At 42.4% G+C, this 9,529-nt stretch overlaps 2 protein-coding genes across 4 annotated transcripts in view; both read left to right on the top strand.

Moving 5' to 3' along the window:
- Window positions 1–3,160, top strand: part of TMEM245 (transmembrane protein 245) — a 97,601-nt gene extending 94,441 nt beyond the window's left edge. For both annotated transcript variants that reach the window (XM_024753659.1, XM_024753660.1), the window contains one exon: window positions 2,292–3,160. In XM_024753659.1, the coding sequence (XP_024609427.1) occupies window positions 2,292–2,337 (46 nt within the window). In that variant the 3' untranslated portion in view covers window positions 2,338–3,160. The remainder of the gene's footprint in view (window positions 1–2,291) is intronic.
- A 5,943-nt stretch (window positions 3,161–9,103) lies between these two features.
- The window catches only part of CTNNAL1 (catenin alpha like 1), a 59,549-nt gene continuing 59,123 nt past the window's right edge, over window positions 9,104–9,529 (top strand). The window contains exon 1 of one of the 2 annotated variants that reach the window (XM_024753663.1): window positions 9,104–9,350. In XM_024753663.1, coding sequence (XP_024609431.1) covers window positions 9,210–9,350 — 141 coding nt within the window. In that variant the 5' untranslated portion in view covers window positions 9,104–9,209. The remainder of the gene's footprint in view (window positions 9,351–9,529) is intronic. The other variant, XM_024753664.1, reaches the window with a different exon arrangement.

Genomic DNA, 9,529 nt, shown 5'->3' with positions numbered 1-9,529 from the left:
TCTATTTCTGTTGAGATAGAAAACACTTAGCAACTGTTTTCTTAGCTTGCTTCACTTTGTTTTCTTTCTTCTGAGTCCTTCTGGAGACTTTCTTGGCCTGGAGGCAGAATTGAATAGCAGGTATGAATTTCAAGGTCACAGCTAAGCTTACTTGTCAACAGAAAGCAGTCGCCAGGTGAACCACAGTGTTAATGTTATTTCATGCATCTTTGCCCTGAGGCAGAAATTTTCATTCATAATTTAGGCAATTGAAGAGTTAGAGATTCAAATTTGCAGGTATCTTAGAAAGTTGAAAAGATATCAAAGAATGAGTTTACAAACCATTTTGGGTGTTGGAAAATGCTTTGAAATATTGACAAGTTTTTGGTTATTGGTTTTAAAGGTTTTCCAGGGCTTCCCAGAATTAAGTGCTACTTGAAATTCATATAGTCTGAGGCAACTTGTAGCCAGCTTTGCCTATACATAAATGTAAAAACAAAAATTTAGGTGAGGCTGTGAAAAATAGATATATAAATAAATGGGTAGATAGCTATCTAGAGCAATGGTTCTGGGAGGAGGGTGTGATTTTGCTCCCCTCAGGGGGTGTTTGGCAATGTCTAGAGACACGTTCATCATCACAGCTATAGTAGGTGGAGGCAGGGATGCTGCTAAACATCTTACAATGCACAAAATGGTCCACAGTGCTGCTGTTGAGAAACCCTGATTTGATGGATGTAGAGATAGATGGATATTAATATATATATATATAAAACATTTGTGTCTGTATAAACCTTAGTTTGGGGGAATTTTTCTGCAGGTATAAATAAAAATATTTAAGGAAAGAAATTCGTTCCAATTCTTTGACCTATCAGCATATATTCAACATGGGGTTCAGTCATGTCACATATGAACCCTTTCAGAGCCACAGGAACCATAGCCAGGAAGCTTACCCCTTCCTCAAAGCTGTTCCTTCAGATGTAGGGCCTCATGCAGTGAAGGAGCCTTGAGATAATTGAGCATCCTTGAATGTAATCTTTTTTCTGTAACCTTTTACCTGTACCCCTCTTGACATTAAAGTACTTCCGACATTGTGCTAAAGGGTTAGTCTTTAATTTACCTCTGCCCTGCCTGTTGAACCCTCCTAATTGGTGATATTGTTGTAAAGGAGCAAGGCAACCTCTATCTAAAAGGATGGTAATAAACTTGTGCTTCATATCTGTATCGGTTAAGATAGATTTGCCTGTATTATAACCAAAAAACAAACTCAAAAAAATCCACCATCAGTAGAACTTAAAATAACAGTGACTTAAAGGAGCCAGAAGTTTATTTCTCTCTTGGGTGTAAGAAGTGCAGAGGCAGGCAGATCAGGACTAGTGTGTCTGTTCCACAAACATCCATGCCAAGCTTTGCCCCACCTTAACGCCAGCCTTGGTGTGAGGTCTTTTCATCTAAGATGGGTGCTTGAGCTCATGTTCATTGATAAACTCTGACCTGGCCATGTGGCTGCCAACACAGATGCAGACCTGGCTGGGTGATATCATCCTAGCTTGGGCATAAAAATTATGTAGCAAAGGCCAACTAGCTATTATAGTCCTAAGGTAGGCACCACAAAGATGCAGCCAACCACCTCCAACCAACCCAGATATTGCCTGCCAATTAGCTACATTTACTTGGCTTGCTTGATGTAGGTTAGAGACGGTACAAGTACAAGGTCATCTGTTGAAAAGACCTACCCCATTTCTCCTGCCCTGAACCACAATCCTCAGAGCTTGGACATTGCTGGGTCAGTTTTCCTATTTTGCAATAAAAGTTATCCTGCTAACGTTTAATCTTTGGTCTCTTAGTGATTTTCTCTTTAACATCATTGTGTCTACTTTCCAGTCAGCAAGAAGGGGGAAGGATTGAAGATTACTTTTCTCTTTTAAGTACACTGCCCAGAAGTCACTCAACACTTCGAATTGGCCAGATCTTAGTCACATGGTCATTAGTTTCAAGAGAGTCTGGGGAAATAGTCTTTTGGATGGACCCTCCAAAAAACTGGAGTTCTTGTTACTAAAGATTGAGAGACAGCTATCAGACTTTGAAACAATACTCAGTGAAAATATCAGGAAAAAAACAGTGACTACATAACCTCATCAAGGCTCTCAAATTATAAAAATAAGGTATTCTGTGGCAGTGAATTACTGGTTAGATGCTATTTTTCTTTCCTTCCTCCCTCCCTCCCTCCCTCCCTTCCTCCCCTCCTTCTCTGTGGTTTTATTATTTCCCCTTTTCCGAAAGCAAAACTAATCATTCTGTGTTTCTTCTTAAAGGACTTTCCGTGACATTTCTGAAGATCTGAAGCCTTCAGTAGACTGACTTGGTTTCTAAACCACAGTGATTTCTCTAGGAAATTCAACCTTGACTGTGAGTTTAGCTCAGCTGTGGCCTCCTATCCTTTCAGCTGTGCCTGGCAAACAGAGCCCAGGAAAAGAAGCAGAAGCCTCCTAGCCTTCCATACAGAATGCCCGGACAAGAGAGGACTTGCTGTGCTTTGCATTTTAAAGCACAGCTTTGGAGCTCAGAAATGTGGTTTACTCACTTAACTGTTGCTCAGATGGCTTGAAAAGTTTCAGTTTATAAACTGGTACCATGGCTTGAAATTTTCCCACTTTGGTTATGTGTATTACAATATGTATTTATAAAGTTTTTTAAAGAGTCCTAAACTACCTGCTGTATACAGTGTAGTTTTCTCCTGTTTTAAGAAATCTGTCTTTAAACTTTTCTGTGACAGTCACTTTTCCATGAAGAGGGCTTTCACTTTTGAGAATGTAGTTGCTGGAGCGGGAAAAATGAGTCTTCTCCCTTCTTCCACAGTGTATGGTCCTCTCTGTAAGGAAGAGCAAATCTTCAGTGTAAGGGCAGGTGGCTTATTTGAAGTTCAGTTAGTTGTATGTTACAACCACAGGAGACCACAGAAAGACGGAAGCTCTTCCTCCCCTTCTCCCTCCATCCGCTACTGCTCTATTGCCAAATTTTTTAAACTTGGCTCACCACATTGAAATTAAATACTTATTAAGCTGCTATTAATGGTAACAGTATGATAGAATTCATGTTGTAATGTTTTTCTTTCCAAATGTTTTAAGAAAAAACTCTCAGGGGCAGCAGTGCTCTGATCATTAAAAGTATCCCTGTTTCACTATTTGGAATTTGACCAATTAGTTTTATTAGCAGTAAAATTTTATATCTGTGTAGTATTTTCCCATTACTTAGCACAGTGCCTTTCCATGTCCCCTGCATCAGCAGGCGGACTCTCAACCACTGTGCCACCAGGGAAGCCCGCACATAGACTCTAGATGAATGCTTGTTGAATTAGATTATGACTTTTAAAATATCTCAGATATCACAATAACCAGCATAGTGCTCTACATTTGACAAAGTCTTTTTGCACGTATTATTTCACAAGCACTTCACATCAGCTTTCATATAGCTTCACATTATTTTGCAACAGTTTCACACAGATGGGGAAGGTAAGGTTCAGAAAAGTGACCAACTCAAAAGTCGTGAAGTTTAGTAAAATTTGACCTCAAATCTTTCTGACTCCACACTCTGCCAACTCTGCTATATTGTAGTGTTTCTTTTAATATCTTACACGATTTTTCCAGTGCTATGAGGTAGAATAGGTGTCCTGTTCTGTCGCATAGACTTGTCCTAGGGTTAATGACAGGGCTGGGACTAGAACCCAGCTCTTAGCTTTGTGCCCTTTCCACTGTGTAAAACAATCTTCAGGCTCTTTCTCTGTCCCCAAAGGAGTATGGAGGAGGAAGAGTTCTTAAGTAACAAAGATTTCATTTTTGGAAAACATTTAAAAGTAGAAATCATATTTTTCTAAAACATCTTCTCATTAAGAAGCATAGTTAATGATAATTACTTTAAATTTATTCTGATATTACTTCAGAAAAACTCCATCTAGGAAAGAGGCTACCTTGAGGTCTCTGTCTGTAGAGTAGACTGTACAGATCTTATATATTTCCTGTGAATCCTTCAACAATTACAATCTGGTATTCCACCAAGTGTTACATTTGGCACTAAGTGGCACTAAGGAACTCATTCTTTTCTTTAATCACTTGTTCATTCATTCATTCAGTAGAACATTGGTTGAGAGTTTGCCAGACTCTAGGTTCTATGCCAGGCACTGTACAGGGTGCTGTAGGGGATAATTTATAAGAAGGCCTTCTCTCACCTTAAATCTTAGCCAGATCACGTGTATTGCTAAAATTTAAAATTTTGCATTAAAAGTATTAAGAAAGAAATCAGGTTTGTTTTTGTTAATGGTATGCTGGTAAGTTTACAGCTGTGATGAGCACATATTTATGAGAGGCAAATACGATGCACAGTAAGTTAGTGTGCATATACAAATCATGTTCTTCCAAAATGCTTTTAGCTCTGTAAAGTGATATTGCAAAAATATAAATTTGAGGTAATATATGGCTCTTGCTGGTCATAATTATTAGTGTGAATACCAGGTCCTTAGAGGGGGACTCTGAGCCCTAAGAGAATAGTTTAGAGCTGCCAAAATTAGCAGTGATGTAGTATCACCCTGAAGTATGAGGAGCAGAGGTGCCCCAGAGCACTCCCCAGTCCTGTCAGGAAACTTGAACTGCCCCAGTACTCCAGCAACAGCCTAAGGACTTGAAGTCCCTGCAGGTGGGGGAGGTCTTCCTGGAACCCTCAGAAACAGAGAGAACATGCCCCCTCAGATACAGTGAGGAGGTTTTACAGATCTTCATAAGGCGTTGAGATCAAATGATATGAAAAAGTAGGAGTTTCAAGCTCAAGTCTCAAAGGTGATTCTCAGGATTTGACCCGGAAAGAAGCTTCCTTAGGAACAGATAATGCATTGATGAAGTAGAAGTAGCTTCAGCAAAAACATAGTACAGAAATCCCGTCACAATGTCCTGCATTTTATAGCTTTATTAAAGATGAGTTTGAAGGTCACATTCACTACTCAATTGTAAACTGAATGGAGGGGATAAGATCTCCCCACACAGTATGTTCCTCTCTTTTCTGAGAACGACGCACGGGATTTTCAGATAAACTCCATGTCATGTAAGTCCAGCTTCAGTTCCAAAATTCCTATCACACTCTGTTTCTGGAAGTGATCTCTGCCAGACTGCCTTAGATACCAATTTTATTTATTCTTAAGTTTGCAGGGATTCTTAACACGCATTTCCATTAGAGGTGGTTAGCTGGCAGAGTTTTCCCTTGACTTCTGAGACTGGTGCAAATTGACTCTTGATACCCAAGAAGTGTTACTTAAACAAACTAAGTAGCTTTGGAAATAGCCGTTTATTCCATTAAAGGGCTTGCACATGAGGTCCTCTGGCTAACGTTGGTCTTAACAAGAACCCGTTGTGACCCATCAGGACTTGCTAGTACCCCTAGTTCCCACTTTGGTTGTATTTAGAGCTTCAGGATGTGTCACTACTGAGCAAGAAATGCTCAGAAATTCAGGCTATGAGGGGTTAGATTAGAGCAAAGTAATTTTAGTTGAGTTATCCAGAGCTTTCAACCTCAAGGTTTATAGGAAAACCCCTACAGTCTCCTCTAAGGGTCTTCCAAGATCCTTACAAAAGTATTAGACTAGGCATTTCGCAGTAGAACTATAGCCTCTGGCAACATACTTCCAAATGCTAGTTCCCGCCAAGAACAAGTATTTCTTTGTTTTTTATGTATTTCTTGTCTTTACCCATTTTGCCATTAAAATATATGCATTTCATTAACTTATTGAGGATCTGCAAAAAATATGAATGCTATGTGAAACCACTGAACAGTTGATTTTTTTGGTAGTTCAAAAATAATCAAGAGAATTACAAATCAAGATGTTCTGCCTGCATCCTGGAGTCATAGGAATTCTGTGCCAGATGAGCCTTATCTAATTAGGTGATCCTGTCATTTCTAGAGAAGGAAACAAATCCACAGGTTAAAGTGTCTTTTCTGACCAGTCAGTAACAATTCAGAGCAGAGTAAGTTTTTTTCTCTCAGCCCATTGTTCCCTTTCTCTTGTAGTTGAGTAGCTTTTGGAAAAATGTGTTCCTTATAGCAGTAGTTGCAAGGGATGTTATTAGATGTTACAAGAGAACAAAAGTGTATGTGGGGTGGGGTGGGGTGGGGACTCCAAGCTCAGTTAAAATTGAGGAATGCTGAGTTTGTTTCCTTTCTGTAGGACTTCGAAGAGTTTTTAATGTGCTCTTATATATTGTGAATTTATAAGGGAACAAAGACTGTGTTTACGAGACTTATTTGACCTTAAACTGCGCCCCATCCTCCTTTTTTCAGAGCAGCTCAAAGGACTCCGTGTCCTTTGGGAAACATGGCTCTCAAAAGTTTACAAGTCTTTTAGAAGACACCCCTAATGGAATTCTGAATGGTACATCCACCATGTAAACCGTAATATATCTCAAAGTTCAGTGAGATGCCAGAAAGAAAACGTATTTGCCATTCAGAGCTATACATCAAGTATAGAGATTCTTTTCTACCTATGGTGTGTAGAATCAGTATTTGTGTTTTAGTTTTGAAAGTTTTTCAAAGATCAATTAGTATGCAAATACAGTGGTGATATTATTTTAATAATGCTTTTTTGTGTGGCACTTTATAGTTTTCAGAATGCTTTCATAACAACCCTGTGAGACAGGCAGGTGTAAGTATTATCAGATGAGGCACTGGAGGCTCAGAAAGGTTTTTGTGATTTTCCCCTTAAGTTTATACCACAAAATGATGGAGCCAGAATTCAGTTGCAGAGCTTCTGACTCCAAGTCCAGAATTCTTTACTCCACACCTGGTTTCTTACTTTTTCTTCTAGCTTCATATTTTACTATGAAAGGTATGGAAGCAGATCTTAAACATCATTTTGGCTTCTTATCAAATACTATTTTTTATGGCAGTGACCGAGAAAGTGTAACTCCAATTGTAGTTATCCCAAAGAAAACCCTTCTTTGTGCTTTGCAGTGCCACTTGTCTAGGTGATTGGAGTGTATTTCAAATACCATTTGATTTTGAAACCAAGATTGGATATATAGTTTTAATTGCTTATGTAACTTCTGGAAAATGTATCATCTTTGCATTCTCAGGCAAAGTAGAGATGGTTTGAAGGTAAAAAAAAGATTATTCAAATACAACAATACATCTTTATTCTCGCAAACTCTGTTTCTTAGCTTTAACTTGCTTTGACAACCAACTGATGTAACATCTTTGTAAATGTAAAGTATTTATATTTTGAAATAAAATTACTGTGTTGAATGAATCAGGTGGTAAACTTAGTCTCATTTCTGTGGAGAAATTTGGTCTTCAGTGAAGTCAAACTTTCACAAATACATCCATCTCTTAGGCCTTATATCTTACCTTTTCTTTGACACCAATGCCGACACTGAATTTTTATGAAATATGGGCAACTTACATAAGGGAAGATGTACCTGTGGAGTGGGTACTGAGCACCTTAAAGAGGTGAAAGGGTCCAAGGCTAAGGCTGGAGCCCTCAGAGCCCAGGGGAAGGTGGCTTTGTGGTAGATAAGGAAGTGATGAGGTGGGTGGCTGGGGAGTGAGACTCAAATGAAAAGAAAGTTTCTTTTCATTTGAGGGCTTTCATTTGAAGAGGGCTTCCCTGGTAGCGCAGTGGTTGAGAGTCTGCCTGCCGATGCAGGGGACACGGGTTTGTGTCCCAGTCCGGGAAGATCCCACATGCCGCGGAGCAGCTGGGCCCGTGAGCCATGGCCGCTGAGCCTGCGCGTCCGGAGCCTGTGCTCCGCAACGGGAGAGGCCACAGCAGTGAGAGGTCTGTGTACCTCAAAACAACAACAACAACAAAAAAAACAAAAATGAAAAGAAAGTTGGATAAAAGAACCACGTGTTTTGCATGAAGAAAACAAACCTAAGGTATGGCTATCTTCAATAGCAAAGATAATCGATGCAGCAGTAGCAGATGGAGCTGAACCCCAAGTGGAGGTATTTTAAAACACATCTCAACAGTGCTTGGGAAAGAGCTTTCTGACACCTCGAGCTGGTGTGGTATTCAGCTCATCAATCTGACGTTATAGATGGAGAAAATGATCCTGGCAAAGGTGTAAGGGGTGGGCTAGCCAGGCTCAGATTCAGATTGTTTTCTACTCTTGATAGTTTCTTATTGGCAAATATGCTAGTTCACAAAATATTTCTTCATGCTTCTCAGTCTGTTGCGTAAGCCTAGGACCCTTTCACAGGGTGTGTGCTTCTGTCAGCCTCCCCTGGGTTTGCTTCTGGAAACTTTAGGGTCACAGGTGTCCGGTTCTCCCATCTCCATCACACAGGGGCTCCTTGATTCTTAGTCTTACCCTTAAGTGAGTTTAGTCAGAGTTACACACTAATGATCTTCCGTTACTGAACAGCTGTTGAGAAACTGCTCTGCGCTAGGCACGAGGGCAAAAGTAGTTTCAAAAAGTAATAGTGTGGAGCAGAGGTGAAGTTTTTCCATATGTTCTATTTAATTTCCTTTTGAAGAGTAATTCTGAACAGTAGCCTGAAGATACCCAAATCACTGTTTTCTTGCCGGGTACCCAGATACTCCTTAAATGATTGCATTATCAAAAGTTTCATCTTCAGTCCAGCTGAAATTGTGAGAAAGATACGGTTAGGAAAAGAGCAGGGTGGAAGGGGTAAATGGGACCTTCTCGAGAAGCTCCAGAAAGACTATAACCTGTAGAATTCCCGTCTTACGGTAAAAGCCCTTCCCTATAGGCTTGACTCTGGCCCCGGTCTACCAGTTAGTTTCAATCCCAGCGCAGCTTCCAGTAATCGCGGGGAATTCGGAGTTAGGACGAGCCACTTCTGGGGAGCATGGGAAGCTTCGCTGGGCATGGATGTCTTTGCCCTGGTAAGAGGCCACGTGGCCGTGGGACGCCCTCAGGTATCTTGTTTCTCTGTTCTAGAGGGGGCGAGACGTGTGTGGAACCCACTAAGGAATGATCTGAGAGAGACAGGATGGGGACTGGGGACAGAGGACAGAAGGGGCGGGGCCAGGGTTAGGGGGTGGGGCTGCAGGGCGGACTTCAGACTGGGGCGCGTGGAGGCGGAGAGTGGGCGGGCCCGTGCTGGGGGCGGGCCCAGCGGGGTGGCGCCTCGGGCGGCGCGGGTGGATCGCAGCTGCGGAGCGCAAGCAGGCTGGCGGGTGGCGGGTCGGCAGCGGTACGGCGTCCGGGCTCCGCAACGGGCTGAGGGCCATGGCCGCCTCTCCGGGCCCGGCCGGCGGTGCCGCCGCCGGGGCGGTGCACGGCTCCGGTCCGTTTGGCCTCGCCTTCGACTCCGGACTCGAGATCAAAACTCGCTCAGTGGAGCAGACGCTGCTCCCGCTGGTTTCTCAGGTAAAGCGGCGCGCGCGCGCGGCCCCTGCGTCTCCCTCCGGCCGCGGCCCGCGATGGCGGCGGTCGCTGTCGCGGCAGGGGCCGGGCCGGGCGGGAGGCAGCCGCTGCCCCACATTCCGCGCCAGGACTCCGGCGTCAGTGTCGGACCGCCTGTCTGCGGCTTGAGGACTGGCCCTGGT

The sequence above is a fragment of the Neophocaena asiaeorientalis genome, unplaced genomic scaffold, assembly GCF_003031525.2.
Source record: "Neophocaena asiaeorientalis asiaeorientalis breed wild unplaced genomic scaffold, Neophocaena_asiaeorientalis_V1.1 scaffold342, whole genome shotgun sequence".
NCBI lineage: Eukaryota > Metazoa > Chordata > Mammalia > Artiodactyla > Phocoenidae > Neophocaena > Neophocaena asiaeorientalis.
This window is presented reverse-complemented; position numbering and strand designations above follow the sequence as displayed.